The following is a 22,361-nucleotide window of genomic DNA, read 5'->3' as shown; positions in this document are numbered from 1 at the left end:
TGACACAGACTGTACCCTGTGTGTGTCTGTGTGTGTCACATTATCATGGCATGACATTCTAAATAGGCCTCATTAAGCTAATGTCATTAATTAGCCAGATGTGCTTGCTCAGATACGGTGGGAGTTGCTGGCAGCAAAGGTCACCGGTGAAGAAAACTTCATGATACATCTGCGTTATTGCTTCATTTATATACTTTAGTGCACAAATGTTATCTTGAGAGCTGCGTTAATGCCTCCCAGCTGATGATATTGTGCATTCAGAGTTGAATGTAGGGAGAGGAAAAACAGGTGAGAGAAAAATTTGAAGCTTGAACAACAACAACCCAGCTTTGCAAAACATGCAGGGGATGAATCTGTGCTTCTTCCCTAGCCTTAGTCTTCCTGTTTACCCATTTCAGCTCCACATCAATTACATATTTTACCTGGTGTATAATCCCTCATACCATCATCTTCTGTCTTCTGCTTTTCCTTACATCCAGGGCTATCGTTCACATCCAGGTGGATGATGTCAATGAGTTCTCCCCAATCTTTCGGGAGTCTTTGTACAAGGCATCAATAACAGAAGGAAAGATCTATGACAGCATTTTGCAGGTATCAGTTTTCTATATTTTTATCATTGCTTTATTGTTAAAATGACAGATAAATGAATATGGTCTAACAATGCCACAAGAAGCGTACACAGCAACAATGTTATTAGTAGTGTTTGTGTTGGATTAAAGTGTATGTTGGTTGTTAAAGGTGGAAGCTTGGGACCAGGACTGTTCACCACAGTACAGCCAGATCTGCAACTATGAAATTGTGACTGCCGGGACGCCATTTGCCATAGACCGCAATGGTAAGTGTTTTTGTACATGTGTGGCTTATTGTCTGGCTGGAAAGTGATATGATTACAAAAAAAATAATTTGATCATTATTAACATTTCTTTTAAATCAAAAACAAAAAATTAGAAAAATAAATATGTTTTGATGATAAAGGATTTAATTAAATGGTAAGAACATAAAGAATTGACCGAATAGGTTCATGCTGAAGCTTTAGGTACTCACACCTGCTCTTTTAATATGCACTTTTCTAGCTAGATATCACCAGAAACATCCCAAAGAACATAATAAATCAAGAAAAAACATTAAACAAGTAGAAAGACTAATATTTCATAAACAGTGATAATCATACCTCACTGTTATATGTGTTTATGACCCGAGTTTTAAACAGACACAGATTTTTAATCCCCTATCACAATCACTCAACGTGTTTACGCCTTTTACAGATATACATCTTTTTTTTAATATTTATCTTGACCTTGCTTTTTTAAACATACCTTTCCCTCTGAAACAGCCTCTGAATACATCTTGGAAAGAGATTATTTTGTGCTTTGTACATTATCGGTGCAGTGCAGAGATCAACTAAGTCATAAAATATTAAAGCATGCAATTTAATAAACAGTCTGTTGGTTGGTTTATAATAATCTGATCTATTTATAATTCATATAGCTTTCTTCTGTAGCACATAAACTGAATTAATGTGTTTTGGATGTGTTTCTCCAAACCTTCACACAATAGGTAATTGTGAAACTTTCAAAGAACAACAGAGTATGTGTATATATAACTTTTAAAGATATTGTTAATGTAATATTACAGTTTTTTAAGACCTTTATGTTGGACATTTGGGAATTGTTTGTGTGAGCCTGTCAACATAATTTAAAGTGAATTACCACACTCAAAAATGTAGTGTGATCCACTCTTGTGAAATTCTTTCAGAAAATTTTGTGATAATTAATTTATATTAAACTCATTCAATGTTTAATTCCCTTTTGCTATATTCAGAAGCTGTTCCAAACCTTTTCCCAGTGAAATATAAATTTGTGTCATTAGCAAATAAAGCAAATATGAACAATTTCGACATGCTACATATGTCATTTATGTACAATATAAACAGCATAGGGCCCAGCACAGAACCCTGTGGAACCTCACAAGTAACCTTCAGTAAATCATAGTCAGCATTATTTATTCATCTATACTGATATTATTCATATAGGTAACAATATAAACATAAGCTGACTGTCCCTCTTAAACCATTCCAGTTCTTGCATAAGTAATCTGTGCTCTAAAGCTTTTTGAGGTCACACAGTGTATTTCTTGTTATCCAGTGCATGTGTTATATCTTCTACTCATTGCATTACAGTTGAGGAGGAAGACCTATTTGCTTTAAACACAAACTAACAGTCACTTGATAGAATTGTATATTTCAATGCTTCCAGCTCTGGGAAGTGGAGAAATTGTTCTTTAATTGGATAATGTGTTTTTCTCCACTTTTATATATTGGAATGACTTTTGTTGTGTTTTCTTGGAAATATACTTAAAACAATTGACTGTAGACACTAATACACAAGTTTGTATTGACAATATCTTCAGCCACAGCTTCCTTGTCTCTTGACATCACAATCTTATTGGCTAAGCAATTACGGTACTTTGCTGTTTAACTTCTTTTTAAACTACTTTAACTCTTTTCTTTTTTTTTAAAGAGACTGTTAAACACTCAGTTTATGGTAATAATTAATTTAATTTAGTCTAATAGCACTTGTTAATTTACTTTAGATGTCATATATTTAGAGCACAAAAGCATTTTGCCTGGAGACATTTATATTTATTGTCATACTGACCTTGCCTTGTGGGATTAAGGCCTTTTCACACTTTTGATGTATTAACCACAAGACAATTAGATTCATACACTTTCGGTGAATAACAAAATATAGTGTATATTGATATAGTAGTGGCTCTCCACCTTACATCTTACTGTATTTATAGCACAATCTCTTATTTTGTTGGAAAAAACATTTTTAATTTTTATCATATGAGACATATTTTATATTTCCAGTACAGTTACTCTAACTCTAATGACTGTCAGGTTCTTGTCCCACTTGAACACAAACAGAATGCTCAATGTCTTGAAAAGAAGAAAACTGTTCCTCAGCCATACATGTAATACAGTGATCTCAGCCAGTTGAACTTATGTGAATATGTAGAAGCCTCTGCCAAAGACGAACATGAGACAGCCCGAGAATACTCCGAAGACTTTAAAATGGATAATGGAACGGGCAATGGAAAACAACTTTGTGTAAAGAAATAATATCGAGGATGATTTTAAAGTAACGCTGTCTGCACAGCAGATTAATGTTAATGCAACAATAAAATACATCTTGAAAAGGGAAAAACAGACAATTGTGAAATATTCCTTTTTATTGGAATAATACTGTAATCCATGAGGTAGCTTTTTATCGGTTCATAGCTCAAAAGTTACTTGACAGATAGCTGCCTTCCTCTTAAATTGTTTTCAGTTTTCCCATGTTCCTTTGTGGCTTTACGCCAGTCCTACTTGACTGGAGCAGTGTATTTTATTTTTGATTAAGTGCTATTCTGAGCTTATCTGCCTATATAAAATTTCAGCTTTGGGATTTGCACTACCGTCTCTCTGAGCCTGCACATCCACACTGAGCTGATCTGTGTAATCCAAACAGACACATACGCTGCTTTCTTTACTGTATCTCCCTCTCTTAGGGTCATATTTAATATTTTGTCTTATTACTTTTTGATTTCAACCTCCTGGTCTTTTTCTCACAGTCTTTTACCGTTGTCTGGCTCATTCAATTTAAAGCCCTTACAGGCACAATATTATTGTTCGGAAGAAACATATTAGTTAGACTTTCTTTATAGAGAAATGGTAATTTTGTGAACTGAGAGTGCAAGATAAGATGAAGCGTAAATGGGCTGCAGCATGTAGTTCTGCTAATGGATGTGGCGTAAACTGTAATCTTAAAATTAGACAGTTAATTTAGAATTAAAAATTATTGAACCCAAAGCACCATTGTTTAAACTGGTATAAATAAATGGGCTTCAAGCCAGTGTTACAGGAGGTAAGATGTTGCATATTTGCTACAGTGAAATTCAGCTCTTTAGAAAAGAACATCCTGTTTTGTGATTACAGATACTACTTTTTGTACTCATTCATCCTTCTTTAAATGAAAAATCATCTGTAAGGAAATAATTTTTTTTAGGTATTGATAAATAAAATTAGATAATTTTACTTCATATTCTTTTTGACTGCTGACACTGACATAATTTACTATAATATTGCTTAGATCTGTGCAGACATACTAGCAATTTAGAGTGACCAGTGGATAATTTATTCTTATATATAATACTGAGCATTGCTTTATGTTTTACTGGATAAATGGGGAAAGATGCAGGGAGTTTTGTAACATGTGCAAGCATACATGCAAATACAGAATATAAGACAAAACAGAGTTTGTACACTTCTAGCAAGCTTGAAAGTCAACATTTTGTATGACCAGCTTTATTATTTCCTAACATTGTCAAACTGAGGAATGAACCTGTTGCTTTTCCCCCATGTTTTTCCCATCTGCTTTAGATTTTTTTAAGGCCTGCCATGTCTTACTTTCTCCTTCACTATGTAAGGTTTTCAGCTAATGGCGCTTTAGAAATCATCTATCATCTAATAATCTATCTATTTATTTCAAACCTTAAAGGGATATTCCAGCCTACTGTTACTGTACTTTAAAAAGCATCATAGTACTCAAAATCAGTGCAGGACAAAATATCAAAGTATTAATAATATGACGACTCAATAGAACTCTTTTTTTCACTAAATGTCTTCATTTTTAACCTTCTTAATGTTTAACTAACTTATTTAACTCTCCCAGCTCCTCTTCATATTAGGCCAGTAAGTAAAGTAAATAATTATGTTTAATTTGCTTGTTTGGCTTCTCTTTAAAAAACAAAATATGAAGATTGTTGCTTTAGGTCACATTGATGCAGAGTCATTACAAAGCTTAAAGGCCGTCCAAACTTTTTCCGAGCCACTTCATTTTTATTTCATTTGGTTAAAAAAAACTAATACCAAACTGCTAAACTAAACTAACTGATAAAGGGGTTAAAAAAATTCTAAATCAGCCACCTGGAGAAAGGTTATCTGCTAATAAACAGAGAAGGGAAACTGTGCTTTTAAAATGATATATAACTGCCCTTGTATACCTGTTTTTGAATAATTGGTTGGATTTCAGTAGCATCCCTGTTACTCTTCACACCAGCAGCAGATCAAACACTCACTGTTGGAGTTTTTGGTGAAAAAAAACTGTCTGATTTTGACCTCCTTGCCTTTCTTCCTCTGACATTTCTCTTTTTTTCTGTCTTTCTGTTCTCTGAACTGATTTTCTTCTCTGGCAGCAGCCAAGCCTCCAGATGCAGCACAAAAATAGTTTCAGTTGTCTTCTGGGGTCTGAAGACACAGTCCTTAATGCCAATGTTACAATAATCTCTCCAAATCCAAGCCAACTTTCCCAGATCAGTAAATATGTATGCATCAAGCTGTCACAAGCTGTCAAAAAACTATCATAAAATGCAAACATTTAAAAAGCTTAAGGACAGCAGTCAGTTAATGGCTTATCTATAAAGGGACATTATGTCAGAAAGGTACATCACCAGCGTGAACTTTAACAGAGAACATCACAGGAAATGTGAAATGTTGATAATTGGATCAGATAATGCTAATAATTATCTTTTACAGTTAGCTGGCAGTGAGTCACACAGTTACAAAATAGTAACCTCAGTGAATAACCTTGCCTTGGTAGCATCCAAGGCCTCTTATTGAAAATGTACAGGCTTGTGGCATCTCCTCTTTCTCATACTCTTCTCAAAGCGTTACCCTGGTGACAGGTGAAGATAATCCATCAGTGCGGTTTTACATTGACTGTTTACAGAGAGGTTTTAATATTCAAATGTAATACAAGGTTACTGGACCTTGAGTTTTCAGTAAAAGGCTTCAATAAGTACAAAGAGCAGTTTCTTTAATGCCAAGTCGTTTCCAATTATTGCTCAGTGGGAAGCGCTGCTTGCTTTGTTATTGCCAAATAGGCACAACAGCTTTTTTTCTCCGCTGGTGAAAAATCATAATTATATTTCCATTGTGTTTTTGTTTTCCGCAGGTAACATCAGAAACACAGAGCGGCTGAGTTACGACAAACAGCAGAGCTACAAGATTATGGTGACGGCCTTTGACTGTGGTCAGAAGAGGGCGAAGGAGGATGTGGTGGTGCATATTGAAGTAAAGCCTGTCTGCAAACCTGGATGGCAAGGTTACATGAAGAAACAGTCACTTAAGTATTTGCATGCTACCTTAATTTACCTGCCAGTAATGGACAAAACTGACTTGCATCTGTATTTGGATAAAATATGCTCACACTTTCCCTAAATGTTAGCAGTGCCATCAAAATTGATGGAGGCAATTCAGTGCATTTTCTGTTTTTTCGGCATATCCTTTCCCTCAAGGGAATTCTCTTATTTTAGAATCAGCATCTCTCGAGGAAATCAGAGACCTGACAAAAAACCTCCGAAGGGAAAGTTGACTAGATTGTGGGTTTTTTCTTCCTCCTTTAACATGGCAGCAGCTTGGCATTCGAGTCAGCCTGTCTCCCCTGCTGCTTCACCTGTCAACACTGACAGCATCTCAGGAGTCAAGTTCACACAGGAATGAAAGAGGAAGACAGAGAAAGATAAGAAGAGAGAGGGGAGATGGGGAAGAGGAAGGAGGAAAACTCAAGGGAGGAAAGGAAGAAACAAAGTTACAGTGAGGGAGAGAGGTGATGGGTATTCTTACAGCTTTAATCTGACCAGTATACAGCTTACTGTGTAGCTGATGGTAGGAAACCTGAAAATGTACCACGTAGCTGTGGTTCTGTCTGAAAGAATGTGTTTCTTTAGCCCGAGTTGGTTGTGTTGTTTTTATATCTACCATGACCATATCTAACCCATCAGGAGCTTAAATTTATCCCCATCATATTCACAAAGGCTTTGCAAAGCTGAAAGATAAAGTAAGCCAAAACAGCTATTATTTATCCATGAACCAGCCTGCTCTTTGCCAATTTCTAAGTACACAGAAAATCCTGTGGGGGGCTTATTATTTTCTGAACTATTTTTAGGACATTTTAAGCTTGTGTTACTGACAGTGCATCAATGACAGCAAACAAGAAACACAGAGTTCATGACCATTGTCTTAAATCTGAAGCCAAGGACACAAGTTTAAAAAGAGAATGAAGAGAAGAACATATAAATGGTATTTTCTGCCATAATTATTCATACCCTATGAATTTTGACTTAAATCTTACTTTTACTCAACTAACATGTTGCATTTTTGACTGGAAATGACACAGGTGTCTCACAAAAGATAATAAGATGATGTACAAGATGCATCATTGTGGAAAAAAATTTCTCAGCTTTTATTTACATTTGAGCAAAAGTATCATGTCCAGATTATTCATACCCTTTACAAACTGTCACAGTCTCTGGGAAAATCAAAAGTCCATACCATTCCAAATAGTCAAAGCTGTTCTAAACAGCAAAAGCATCCTAATTACCCTGATTAATTGGAAATAGCTGTTTTGATCAACTCAACAGGTGAAAAGATTACAGCTCTCTCAGAGGTGGTCTGTGGACATTCATGGCTGAGACAAAGGATAATACAGTGAGGACCTGCAGCTGCTGCATTGTGGTTGCTCACAAGTGAGGAATGGGCTACAAGGCCATATCCAAATGTTTTCAAGTTCCAGTGGCTACAGTGATAAAATATTATTAAAAAATACAAGATGTTCCATAGATGGAAAATCTTAGCTAAGCGTTCCATTAAAACTCAAAAAACTGAAACCTGTGTTGGCCAGGAGAATAGTGAGAGAGGTGAAAAACAAATCCAAGGATCACCACCAAGGCCATTCTGGTGAATCTGGGGCTCTGCTGGTGGCAATGTCTCAAGGCAGACAGTCCAATGGACACTGTTGGGTTCCACGGATGCAGACCAAGGAAAACGCCACTTCTCCAGGCACTAAGGCATGCAAAAGCTCATTTGGCCTTTGCAAATGCTCATCTGGACAAAGAAGAAGGTTTCTGGTCTTCAGTGTTATGGTCAGATGAAACAAAATTGAATTATTTGGTCACAATGATGTTGCCTTCATTTGGCATAAAAATGGAGAAGCCTTCAACCCAAACTTTCACCATCCCCACTGTCAAACATGGTGGTGGGAACCTAATGCTTTGGGGGTGTTTTCTCCAATGGACCATGGAACCTAATCACAGTAAACAGCACCATGAAAAAGAGCAATACATGAAGATTCTCAACATCAGACAGTCTGCAGAAAAACTTCCTTGGGAACCAGTGGACATTTTAAACAAATCAATGACCCAAAACATACAGCAAACGTGGTGAAGAAATGGTTAGCAAATATTTTTTTATTGATGCCTCTTGTACATCGTCTTATTATCTTTGGGGAGACACCTGTGTCATTTCTGCTCAAAAAGAACTTGCTTGTTGAACAAAAGTAACTTTAAGTCAAAATTCGGCAGGGGTATGAATAATTATGGGCTTAACTGTAAATGGTATTTTCTGCTGTTATTTTTTGAATAGTCTATGAATATTCACCACAAATCTAACTTTGGATCAAACAACAAACATGGTGCATTGTTGCTTGAGTTCAGGCAGATTCTTATCTTTGTATATTTTGAGAGAAATATGGTATTTAAACAAAAAATACAAACAAAAAATTGCAGAGGTGGTTTAAGAGGTTTTTCAAGCCTTGAAGACTGCAGGTATGAACATCAGGGGGGCATCACAGGGAAGCCGAGTAGCTTCTTTATATCTTGCAAAGACGGCAAAAGAAGCCAGCAGATCGCTAAGTACTATAAACATAACTAAATGAAAGTGATCTAGATTAAGAGATTACATCGGTGTTCAGACGGCTGAAGATCTTTAGTTTGAGTCCCGTAGATACATTCTGACCAAGGAACTGCTTTGGCTACAGTTTAACAGTTTAAGTTACTTTAGTGTAACTTTTTATGATCCAAAACACATTCACATTCGGTTTATTACCATAGATAAAATATTGGTGTAAGCAGATCTTTCATAGATTAAAGTCCAAGCTAAGCAAAGTCCATTAAAACCAGGAAACTAAAATCATGATGAGAAAGACCAGGCAGAAACCAAAAACACAAGGGGCTAGGAGAAACCAGGAGAAGACACAAGTATAAGACAGGACTATAAATACACTGGGGGCTGACTGGCGAATGACAGTTGAAGATAATCATGTAATCGGGGAAGACGAGGACAGGAAGTAAAACTGACACAGGTCATGAAAGAAATCGAACCTTCAAAGCAAAACAGGAAGCGACCAAAAGACACAAACTAAACAAGGAGACAAGAATAGTAACTTAAACATGAAGACAGAGAAAAGGAAGCACTGGAGGACAAAAGGCATATGACGTAGAAATGAATCAGAGGGGGCAACGTATACAGAAAAGACTGAAATAACAAACACAGTGTAGGACCCAAGGCCTGATACAAGTCAAACACTTAAAACTGGAACAGGAGCCAGAAGGCAAATTATACTGCACTAATGTACTCAGCACACTGCTCTTCAAAGCCTAAACTAAGCATAAAAAACCTCAAACACTAGAATAACAGTAAAACTGAGACAGAAACACAAATTCATGTATATTAACTGAGAATGTAAAACCCCAAAACAACATAACGCCTTCAGGCGACGACAGTCACTTTGACATAAGTTGGCATTAAATACAGCATACATTAGTCCCAAGAGATCACACAAAAAATACTAAAAAATAGTGTGATTTCAAGTGGTTTTGGTTATGGGGTAATTTACTGAGGGATGTGTAATATTGAGCGCAACACACAAGATAAATATAATAGAAACACTAATTATTTCTAAAGGTCATCTCCGTGTCATAGGCATTATCACAACAGGACTAAAGAAAAAACTAATTTAAGAATACAGGAGTCATGTCTATTTTTATACCAAAACATCCAGCATTGCTCAACATGAAACTACTGACAGGAAAAATGTCTCCATGAGCTGGAGGACTCTTCTTGTTGCTCACAGAGAAAAATAGAGAATTATTTTTGAGCTGCAGATGGTATCAAAGTGTTATCATGTCGAATCTCGCTTGATCTCGTGTGCTGCTAACATCCTCATCAAAGTTGCATTATTCTTTGTAATTTGGCTCATAAAAGAGCCCATACTGCACGACCATTAACCCGCGTTTAGCTTAATATAAAACCATTAATCCATAGTAGCTTATGAATAAAACATAATGCAGTGATGCATTCAGGCCAAGTCCTCTGTACACATAACCTTATTTATCATCTGTGTGTAAAGGTCGGCTGTGCCTCTGCAGCTGCTCTTTTGAAGAAGTCTCTCTGGCATTAATACAAGCTCCACCTCACCCCTCACTTCTCTTTGCCTACCTTATCACAGTCTGTTTCTCTCTGTGTGATTTTTCTCAGGAGGCTTGATATCATATTGTGTAGGTTTAGCAAGAGCTACCAGGTGTCCACCACCAACACAGAGATTTCTATAAGGAAAAATCAAAGTTATGAATTCATTTTACCACCATGATTCAGTAAATATGAGCAAACACCTTGTTGGATGACCCTTTCCACCCTGTTTCTAAGATGTGATTTAATATCAAGCTCATTACGACTTGTGTCATGATGCATAATTTCCTTTTATGTAATGTGGGGTGAAAAAATCATTCAGATAACTCAAGAGAGCAACTGAATACCTTCAGTTTCACAGCATAAGACCACTGATATAACTAAATAAACTCCCTAAGGTGTACAAACTGTTGCAGTGATTTTGTCCTTTCAGGTTGGAACAAACGGGTGGACTATGAGCCTGGGACTGGGAGCAAGCAGCTGTTTCCCAAGATGCATTTGGAAACGTGTGGAGGTCCCTTATCTGGTGTGAAGGCAATGGTAGAGCTGCAGACAAATCACATTGGAAAGGGCTGCGACCGCGAAACATATTCTGAAAAGTCTCTGCAAAAACTCTGTGGTGAGGAAAAAAGGAGTGTGGGTGGAAGTGAGGAATGTTGATGCCCTGTTGAAATAGGGTGGTGACATTTCAAATGGATAATAATGAGAGACATGGAAAACTTTAATTCGAAGAGTGAAAAACTTCCTGACATCTGAACCCTCCATGCATTTTAATAAGCCAAATTCCTGCATGCCATTTTACTATTCTGAAGTGACATTACATCCCATTAATAGCCTGAGGCAAGTCTATACAGTAAATGTGAAAAACCTGTGAAACTGTGCCTTCAAATCTGATAGGTAACTTTATTAATTTGTAATTACTACTGGAAAGGGGGAACAGGTAATTGGATTACTTTTTTACCGGAGAAAAAATAAGCTTGTAAAGGTTTTGTGCATTAAACATTTTGTGCTTTTTGAACACCAACTGTGTTCAAAAAGCACAGAAACAAAGAAACAAAACTCAATTAAAAACAGTCCATCACATCATTTCAACCAAGCACAAAATTAAATTAAATTGAAAGAAAAACAAATACAGATGGCAGCTTTACCGAATGCATTGAAGTTTCTAATTATGCTGTGTCTCCGTTGCAGCATAAATGTTGACTATAGAAGTGGACTGCATGCTACATGGAGATAGATGGATTTATTAATCATGGCTTTGTGACTTCCAGGTGCAGCATCAGGCAGCACTGACCTCCTTCCTGCCCCCAGCCCTTCCACAAACTGGACAGCTGCTCTGCTGACGGACAGCGGCAGAGACAGCGACCTTATCTACAGATTTGATGGACGTCAGGCTGCAAATGTCCCAGATCACGTGGTGCCACAAAACCTGACAGACCAGTTCACCATAGCAACATGGATGAAGCACGGGCCCAGTCCAGGACTCAGAGCCGAGAAGGAAACCTTACTGTGCAGCTCTGACAAGACCGGTGAGAAAATAATTTCACTGTGCTCACTTATAAGATCCGGACTACACAAAACTAAATGGCAAATTAATCTTTTCATTAGATTCAGTTTGCTGACATTTGAGGACCAGTATGTTCCTCCTGCAGCACTACTGGAAAGTACTGACCTTTCAGTGACACTTAAACATTTTGTGCTTTGTCCTACATTGCAAAACATACCATAAGCATGAGCCCTATCGCAAATCAATAATAAAAAAAAAGAAAACATTTCAAAACAACTGGGTAATTAAGCTGAGACCAAAGCCCACAGTGACAAATGCTCTTTAAAACTTTTTCCCCACTGCATCTCTGAACTGAGCTGCCTGAACTGTGTAATTAAACAAGCCATCTGCACATTGCCATCTCCATCTCACAATGGTCTCACAGATGGCTTATTAGCTTACGAAATTAGTAGCCTGATCTTGTAATGCAAAACTGGAGAGCAGTTTATTGTAGACCACCAGCATCTTTTAAACCACTTTTTATTTGTAATCTTTTTGCTTAAGGATGTGAAAAGTACCAACAGTTTCAATGTGCGGCCCAGCTGTGAAATAAAATGCCCATGTTTTGAATCCCATCACTCCCCTGGGTGTGCCAGATGATATGCAGGGCCGGTGATGAGCCATATCACAATCACATTTATTTTCATGCCATTATACTGATAACTCATGTATGAAAAGTATATAATATGTTCCTAAATGCATGAACGCACTGAAGTTTATCATATTCAATTGATTTTTTTTTTTTTACAAATATTCCTATTTTTATATTGAAGAGTTGCAGAGTAATACAAAAAAACACACTATAAATGAAATTAGCAAATTCTGACTTCTGACAGAAAACTGTATTAGAATTAGAAGCAATCGCCCCTTTTATACATCTTATGGCTCAATCACACTAGAGTAAAAATGGGAAGGCAACCTCTTTGCAACACGGAAGATTTGGTGGTTGGCTGGTGATTGGGTTGATTTTTTTTTTTTTTTTTTTACATTATTTGAAAATAGCTGCCGTGACCAGCTCAGCATGCAACACTCACCACTTTATCTCACAAGGCAATTGCACAGGTCGCTTGGTGGGAGGCATGTTGCAGCCAAACAATCGCAGTCTCAGACAGTTTGGCAAATGTTTTCAAATAATTTTCATCTACCTTAAAAATTCAGACAGACGTCCATTATGATCTCTGTCTTTGAAGCATGCATTTTAAAGGCAATGGGATTGGAAGTTAAGTCACACAGTCACGGTAATTTGGTCATCCTGCAGTCTACAACCACTTCTTTTCCATAGTGTGACTGGAGCATTAGCACTGCTTAAAAACCTTGTGATAAATATCTTTATTATGTGATTATATGCTAAATAATTATTGGTTTTCACACCAGTGAAAGACTAAAGTTGGTTCTTCCATTAAAAACACCAAAAACCATTAAGTACCAGCCCCTCAGTGCGGGTATGTGTCCATAAGGAAAAAATACAGATATGCAAGCAGCTCAGACCACACTCACTGGGCTGCCTGTGTTTAGTTGACTAATGTGGAAAACCCATTTGATATGAAAGTAAAAAGCTGTACTCTATGCCAATCTTTGAACTGAAGGAAAAGACAAAATTACTGACATGAACACGAGCAACATCAATTTTCCTTGAAATAAACCTGCTGATTAGAACCTTGTGTAATTTAAAACTGCGCCATATTAAAATGTGTGCATGTTTTTGTATGACCATGCCTCTTCTTGGTCTTCCCATTGTAGAGATGAACCGCCACCATTATTCTCTGTATGTTCACAACTGCCGCCTGGTGTTTCTGCTCAGAAGAGATTTCACTCAGCTTGACACTTTCAGACCTGCTGAGTTCCACTGGAAACTGGAGCAGGTATGGAGTACATATTTGTGCATGAGTATGTGTCCTATTTAAATCTGAATATAGATTCAGGGTGATTCTGTAGAGCAGATAAAGGGCTTTTATTCATTCTATAGGGAAGGGAGAGGCTTTTCATTTTAATTACTGAAGGCCTTTCATGGCTTTTGTCTGCTTGGTTCATGATATAATAGAGTAAAAGACACCGCTATCCTACACACGTACTTAGACTCACACAGAAGTACAGACCAAAAGGGGAAAGTCTGTTTAGTTATGGGTAATAGCTCACCCAGCAGCAGATCTCTACCACCTGTCATGCCTCTGGAGAGTTGTTGAACTAATTTGCACTGAAGGTATGTGTTTCAGTCCTGCAGGGAACCTTTAAGAGGTAAAAAGTTGCATCATGCAGTATAGTGTTGCGTCTACCAGAAGAATGCAAATAAGAGAGTTTTTTTTAATCTCACAGAATGTTCCAGGCAATAACTATTGCATTAAATAAAATGCATTGCAGGCAGGTAAAAAAGTTTTAGTCTTCAAACGACTTCTGTTTTTAACCCTGTCTGTTTAGAACAATGCAGGGTCAGGCTAGTGAGACCGTCAAACTGATGTTTAAAGGTCAGGTACATCAGTGACAGGGACACTTAGATGAGAATCATCTGGATAAAAGGAAGCTACTCCCCGCAGCTCTTGAAACAGGCATTGGTGAGAGTTGCATTCGATTCAGTTTTATTTACAGAGCACCAAATCACAACATCTGCCTCATGGCGCTTTAAACTTTAAGGTAAAGGTTAAAAAAGATGAGAACAAAACACAGACTGATGGCAAATTTAATGATATGTAACACCTCAGCAGTCTCAACCTATAGCAGCATAACTAAGTGATGCTTCAGGGTCAGAGAATCTAGCCCTAACTATAAACTTTATCAAAAAAAGTGTGGTCTTAAAAAGTGTAATCTTAAAAATGGAGCGGCTTTTACTGGGAGCCTCCTCCCCAAACTGGGAGCTGTTTCCAGGCTGACAGGGCATTGGCAAGAGTTGCATTCAAGGCCCCCCATTCTACTTTTAGAAACTTTAGCAGTCACAAGTTGCCTGGAGTATGAGAGAAAGGACCCTATTAGACTAATATGGTCTTTAAGATTGGATGGGGCCTGATTCTTTAAGACCTTGTAAGTGATGAGAAGGATTATAAATTAAATTCTCGATTGAACAGGGAGCCAGTGAAAAGAAGCCAATATGGGTGAAATACATTCTTCTTTTTCTTTCTGTTTATTTTCTCGCTGCAGTGTTTTGGATTAACTGGAAGCCTTTTCAGGGAACTTTAGAATAGCCTGATAGTAATGAATTGTAATAATTCAGCCTAGAATGAATGCCGGAATTAGTTCTTAAGCATCACTTTAGGATATTGCACAGATGAATGAAAACACTGCAACATATTTGTTTAATGTGCATCTTAAAGGACATAGGCTAGCATTTATAATGTAAAAAGTATTGGTCACTTAACCTTGTGGAACTCCATGGTTAAGAAGAAGAGTAACCATTTAAGTAGAAAAAAATGGATCTGTTAAATAGGCACGATTCAAACAAGGGAATTGCAATTTCTTGAACACCAATAGCGCGTTTTAGTCTCTATAGTAAAATGTACATTTTTTTATTTTGATTGAAAATTTAGAGTCAACTCCAATTCCCAAAAAACAATGTGATACTTGGGAATGCAATAATTTGTAAATTTCATAAACAGAGAAAAATATTGAAACTAAGAAAGTGTTTAATTTTAAGAAAAATAGTTGATTTTGAATTTGATGGCTCCAAAAAAACGTCTAAAAAAAGTTCGAACAAGGCTATGCTTAGCACTGTGTAGCATCCCCTCTTCTTGTAACAATAGTTTGTAAACATTAGGGAACTGAGGTGACCAGCAGCTGGACTTTTGGGAGAGTCGTCCCATTCTTGTCTCGTATGGGATAGTAGCTGCTCAACAGTCCTGGCTCTTCTTTGTCATATTTTTTGATTCACAATGTGCAAAAGGTTTTCAGTCGGTGAAAGATCTGCAGGCGGCCCAGCCCAGAATCAAAGCCATGCTTTTGTAACAGGTGCAGTATGCGGTTTAACATTGTCTTGCTGAAATTTGCAAGACCTTCCCTGAAGGAAAGGCCTCAACAGGCTACTTTAGTACCTGTATATAACTTTCAGCACTGATTGTGCCTTTCCAAATGTGCAACCTGCCCATTCCATAGGCACTAATTACCCCATAAAATCAGAGATGCAGGGTTTTGAAGTGAGCGCTGATTAGAAGCAATTCAATTCAATTCAGTTTTATTTATATAGCGCCTAATCACAACAACAGTCGCCTCAAGGCACTTTATATTGTAAGGTAGACCCTACAATAATACATACAGAGAAAAACCCAACAATCATATGAGCCCCTGTGAGCAAGCACTTTGGCAACAGTGGGAAGGAAAAACTCCCTTTTAACAGGAAGAAACCTCCGGCAGAACCAGGCTCAGGGAGGGGCGGGGCCATCTGCTGCGACCGGTTGGGGTGAGAGAAGGAAGACAGGATGGTCCGGCTCCTCCTGATGTGGCGTCCATGTTTTCTATAAAGATTCTAATTTTATTTTAAATGAACGGAGGTGTTTCTTGATCATGTTCACATACACCGTCTTTTCATGACAGAGCTTTAACCTGCATTTGTGGATGGCACGGTGAACTGTGACAGTGATTTCTGGAACGCTATTCTGAAATCGTTCCACGATTTGCAGTTTTTTTGAAGATTGGTGAACCTCTGCCCATCTTTACTTCTGATAAACTACACTTCTCTAAGTGTAGTTACACAGTTATGTGTCTTTTTTTTCCACCACTTACTTTTCGACCCTTTAGTTGCCCCAGTTTTTTGCGACGTGTTGCTGCCATCAAATTGAAAATGAGCTAATATTTTCATGAAATAGCAAAATGCCTCCATTTAAATATTTGATATGTTTTCTATGTTCTATCATGAATAAAATATGGGTTCATTCAATTTTCAAATTATTTCTGATTTTATTTACATTTTAAACAGCAGCTCAACTTTTTGGGAGATTGTGTTTGCATTTACATATTGTCTTATATGCACATTACTGAAACGGTGTGACATTTGCAGAGCTCATGAATATGTGACTCATTTCCCTTCCTTAAAGGCTGCCTTTCCTCTTTAACTCGCATTTAATCAACTCAGCACTCGATTGTCTGTTTGGCGCAGTTGTTGTTGTTATCACGTTGCTCTTATTTCTTAAGCGTTTGTATTGAAATCAAGGCTTCCACTGAGTTTAGCTGCAAAGTTTGTGTTTTGTGAAAAGGGCAGAAGTTTAATCGCCCAAATATATGTGCAGAAAGAAAGCAGCCAGAAAGTAATCTAGTTAAATCATTCACATGGTTCAATTTTTCATCTGATTATTTTATCAGAAGGGTTGTTTTCGCCCTCTGCCACCATTTTGAGTCCGTTTGAGTCTCTTTATTCGGTCTGCATGGTGTTTGTGGGTTTTTTATTATGTTTGGGCTTAAATGTAACCACTGAGTAAAGGAAGTCTCGCAGTATAAAAGATCATAAAATCCCTCATGTCTAAATATTTTTGATGATAACCCAGTGAACCCTCCCAGCTCACCACTGTAATAATGAATGCTAGCTGTGTATCTAATCTAATTGTTTACTCTTGGGATGGCACATTTATCTGCCACATTTTGAAATTATTAGAAAATGCCTCATAATTATGGAGAGTTCTCAGAAGTTTCCACTCACAAAGCAGATTATAAGAGATTTATATTTGGTGTGTGTGTGCAATGGTGCATCTCAACCCTGACTTATGGTTTATATTTTATCTGTAGGTTTGCACTGAAAAATATATGCAAATTCATTTTCTTGGTTTTTTACTTTTTTTGCATTGTAAGGGCATATGCGGTAATTCCCTGCATTCATACAAACATCAGTGTATCTTTTGGTAGTCATCTTTGTTAGTGGTGGTGTGTACCTTCCAGGCAGAACAGTTGTTTGTTGCAGGTCACAGGTACAACAAAATGTGTTTTTCTCAGGTGTACCTTCCAGCCAGGTAGCTGTTTGTTCTAGGTCAAAGGTAGATTGAAAAGTGTTTTCCTCAGTCCACTGTTATTTTCTCCTGTGGCCCACAGAGGTGGATGTGACAAAGAGAAGGGCACTCAAGCAGCAGATTGCTAAGTTTTCCAAGCAAACAACCTCAAGACATGGTTCTATTTCTGCTTTGCTTTTTCTCATTCTCTCTGCATCTCTTATCTTTCTCCTATTACCTCTCTCTTGCTCAGTCTTTGCTACTACACACACACACACACACACACACACACATATATATATAGTACATAGTTCAGATAGTGGGGATCCCATTTGCTCCTTTAGCTGGATCTTGTAAAAGACCATGGAGGGAGTGTGCCGTACAGTTAAAGAGAATTTGTGATGGTGCTGCTTACCACTACAAATCACTTGTGCAGAGACTCTCATTAAATATAAATGGAAACTGGTCTGAAATACCAGAGGTTAATGAGAGGAGTACATAAATGAACAGAGCAAAGAAAAAAAAGTGCTCTGTGATTATCATGTACTGATTATGACTGTGATTTGCTGCAATTTTTTTGTCATGTTTCTTTATCAAACGCCTGAGCATAAGTTTAACCAGCAGTTTTACCAGGAGATAGAAATAGAAATACATGCATGAAACTGAAATAAAGAAAAGACAGATGTGTTATTGTTGAACTGAAGTGCAAAATGGTGATTTTAGAAAGAAATGCTCCTCTTTAAAACTTAAGAACAGATATCAAAATCTGATCTGTGCCCTGAAGCAGTACACAGTATTTTATATGTGAGTACAGCTGATGCCAACCGTCTACAAAAAAAACCCTATTTGGATTTTTTTCAGATGGCAACCAGGGACCATCATGCCAATTAGTTCTCAGACCAAACCCATCAAAATATTATGTTTACCAGACAGCCATGCATACACACACACACACACACACACACACACACAGAAATAAAGTAACAACACTAGCCATGCTGCAGCAGCTCATAATTAAAAAGAATACAGCACTGGGGCATTAAAAGGTTTGAGGGCTACTTCCACTGCCCTTTGTTTTGCAGGCATTAGTGAAACCACACTTAGCTTTAAATTTCACGCTCACTTTGATCTTCACTTAAATCTTTTTGACAGAGTGACATATAGACACCCGTCAAAACTTTGTAATCAGCAGCTTTAACTGGACTTCCTCCCAGCAGTGACAGAGAAGGCTGTTTCCAGCTAAGGTCACACAATGTTACTTCCTTCCACAAGTTTATAAAAACACAGAAACAATCAGAACCAGATTCCTTGGTTGCAAATAACATTCTGCTTTTACTGTACTGAGCATAACGGCATAGACTAACAACAAGCTGGAAGTATCGCTAAAGCAAATGGAGACAAAGTGGAAAGACGCAGGTCAAGGTGCATTCACACTGGTATAGCATGGTGTACAGTACTGTGCAAAAGTCTTAAGCCAGTAATCATTTCTTTATTTTTTTAAAGGAATACGGCAAAACAGTGCAGCTATTTACTGAATGATGTGCAAACATATGTGGAAATACGATACATAAGGCAAAAGCAGAGTTTCTTCCTTGAAATTCAATACTGCAATTTCAAGTATGGCCACATTTATTCTTCAACACTGTCTGACCTTTCTTCTAATTTCTTTAAGTAGTCTTCAGGAATAGTTCTCCTGGCTTCTTGGAGGACATTTAAAGCTCTTCTTTTGATGTTTCTGCATTTTGTTCTGTTCTCTGTGAACATTATCCCACACGCCTTCAGTAATGTTGAGAGCTGAGGTCTAGGGAGGCCAATCCGTGACTGATAGTGTTCCACTGTGTGTTTTTCTATCCAGGTGTGCTTTTATTGCATTGACAGTGTTCTTGGGGTCATTGTCATGCTGAAAAAGCTGTTCCCAAACAGATGCTTTCTAGATGGTATGGGTGATGAATTAAAATCCATGGATTCATAATTCCATCAATTTTGAAAAGATGCCCAAAAAGAAATGCAGTCCCCAAACCATGACAGAGCCTCCACTGTGTTGTACAGATGGCTGTAGGACACTCACAGCTGTACCTCTCTGACGGCCTCCTTCAGTACATGCTGATGATGATTGGAACCAGAAATGTCAAGACCAGAATTGCTATTATGTGTTTATACCTTGAGTTAGATTCATAGACCCGTATTAAGTGGGTTAAACTAAAAAAAACCAAAACATTCCTCTGAAAATGGTCAGGTATAAGGACTGGACTGAAAATGGTTGAAAAAGTGACCAGTGTCCAAAACGGCTTTTAGAAAGCCTGGAGGCCTATTGCTCAGCACTTTAAAAAACTGCAAGTAATTCTTGCTCCAGCGAAATATAATGAAATGAAGAATGGCTCAGGACTTTTGCACAGTACTGTGGATAGGAAAAGTAATAGAGTAGCAGTAATGTTGTATGAAGAGTTTTCTGGAAGTGCACAGAGTGTTAGACAGGATCATGAGTTTGAAGCTGGAAACCGAAGGGGTGATGTTGAAGGCTGTGAACACCATAAGTAGAAGAGAGAGTTAGAAGAGAGAGGAATTCTGGAGTAATTTGGATAAAGTGGTAAAGAGCATTCCCAGTAGGGAGACAGTGATGATTGAAGTGGATTTCAGTGAAGATGTGGTTGAAGGGAACAGGCAGATGGTCCGCTGTGGCGACTGCTAAAGTCAGAAGAAGAAGGTTTGACTGAGTGACCACCAGTATGACCGTGGCTTCTCAAACGTAAATCATAATTCCACTAATCTTCCTATTAGTTATCCTTCACAAGCCAAAGGGACTATCACTGTTTAGTGATCAATGAAGTTCATCTCCTAGATTCAGATGTCATGTAAGCAGAGGACATGAAATAATGAAGTATGCTTCATTTCTTTCATATAAACTGGTTCAGCAAACCAGAGATTGTCCTTGTCGGCTCACTGCATGGAGTACAAAGTACTACTAAAGATAGATTGTACCAGATGACAATGCATTGTCAATTTACGTCATGAATGCACTTGTAGGCTGAATCACACTGAAGCCAAATAATGAAGTTAAGTCTGTACTCTCAGCATTAGCCTACTTCCTTCCTTTCTTTCTCACGAGTGAAAGAATTTTTAACATTCACTGCTGAATGTTACACAGTGTATTATATATTAATAGTGCATATTAATACTTATTATTTAGTATCTCAGAGTGGCTATAGTGCTTAAAAAAGACTAAACTAAGAACAGGAACTGTCAGAGTGCCTTGAGGTGAATAATGAGTACAAGAGTAGTGGAGGCTGTTGGAAAAAGGACTGTGGTAAGAAGAAGAAGAAGAGGTGACTGTGGAGTGTCACAGCTGCTTCGTACTGTCCTTGTTCCTCCAGCACTTAGAAAGGACACCCAATGGCTTCCGCAGCAACTCCATTTAGCTCTATTGATTTTGCAATTCTGAGCCTAAGAGAGGAGGGGTAGAGTGTGATGAAAGCAAGCTGGCAAAGAGCGAGGGGGAGAGAAAGCAGCTTCCATTTTCCATGTCGATCGAATACTCTGAAGGAATGTCACATTGGACAGAAACCTTTATGCACGCATCTACAGGCACTGACTTATTTATGAGTTTATGTGAACACAACCATGCACACAAACACACACACACAGGATGCCTGCTTTTCCTTTCAACTTCTCAGTGTTGGTAATGGACTAAAGGATGAATCACTACCCTTTCTGAACATTATTCACTCTCCCGAGTCTGGAGAGCCTATCGGTACAATCCAGCTGTCGTTCTTACCAAGTCCTATACAAATCAAGAAACACTCTCTTTAAATTTCCTGCAAGCCAAAAATGGTAGGAAAATATCACACATGAAATCAAAGAATGACAAAGGTTAAGTTATTTTTCGAGTATGAGCTTTATTGTGCACCTACACCTTTCTATATTTCCCCAAAGTCAAGAGCATGTCCATTAAAATCAAATGCTTTATAGAGAGAGCACAAAATATAGTGTATTACAGAAGGGTTAGAGGGGAATCAAGTACCCAGTATTTTTCTCAGCATAGTTGTGAGATTTTGAAAGGATTAAAAGATTTCTTTTTCTTTTTCACATCAATTCAAAATAACTGTAAATATGACAGGGCATGGTGAGAGCTCCCATGTTGTGAATCACAAAACCAGCTCTCCGATTTCACCAATTACTCCTCTCACAACTTCTGCAGAACCCCTGCTATTTATTGTTTATGTCTGAGATCAATAATGAGCACTGAATGCTGGAGTTAGAGCAGAATTGCTCTTGTTGTTTGTCTCTAAAACCATCTACAGTTATCTGCCTTATCTGCCTGTTTCCACCATGCCTGTCGTGCCATGGCTTGTTCTCTGCCCCATGTGGATTAAAAGGCCCCTTTTGTTTCCCGAGAGATTAATTGGATGGTGTGGGTTGTTGTGGTGTGGCGTGCATTGCCTCTCCTTCTGTTTGTAATAGATAGCGCCTATGCAGAGTGTGAGAATTTTTCATCTCACACACAAGAGACTAATAAATGTTTCAATTTTACGTCTAATTGTGTATATCCACGTGTTATTTTCCTACGTGAAGCCTCGGGGCGTTGCAGCTGGACTGAGTTATGTTTGCTAGACCAGATTTTTAAAGCAAAAGC

General features: G+C 37.8%; 1 protein-coding gene across 1 annotated transcript in view; it reads left to right on the top strand.

Moving 5' to 3' along the window:
• Window positions 1-22,361, top strand: part of clstn2a (calsyntenin 2a) — a 147,370-nt gene that overhangs the window by 101,545 nt on the left and 23,464 nt on the right. Inside the window, 6 exon segments of the mRNA XM_039601681.1 lie at window positions 480-591; window positions 739-835; window positions 5,997-6,146; window positions 10,722-10,907; window positions 11,560-11,817; window positions 13,575-13,696. Of these exon segments, the coding sequence (XP_039457615.1) occupies window positions 480-591; window positions 739-835; window positions 5,997-6,146; window positions 10,722-10,907; window positions 11,560-11,817; window positions 13,575-13,696 (925 nt within the window).

This window comes from Oreochromis aureus, linkage group 18 (assembly GCF_013358895.1).
Source record: "Oreochromis aureus strain Israel breed Guangdong linkage group 18, ZZ_aureus, whole genome shotgun sequence".
Taxonomy (NCBI): Eukaryota; Metazoa; Chordata; class Actinopteri; order Cichliformes; family Cichlidae; genus Oreochromis; species Oreochromis aureus.
Note: the sequence above shows the minus strand (reverse complement) of the source record. Positions and strands in the feature narration are given on the sequence as shown.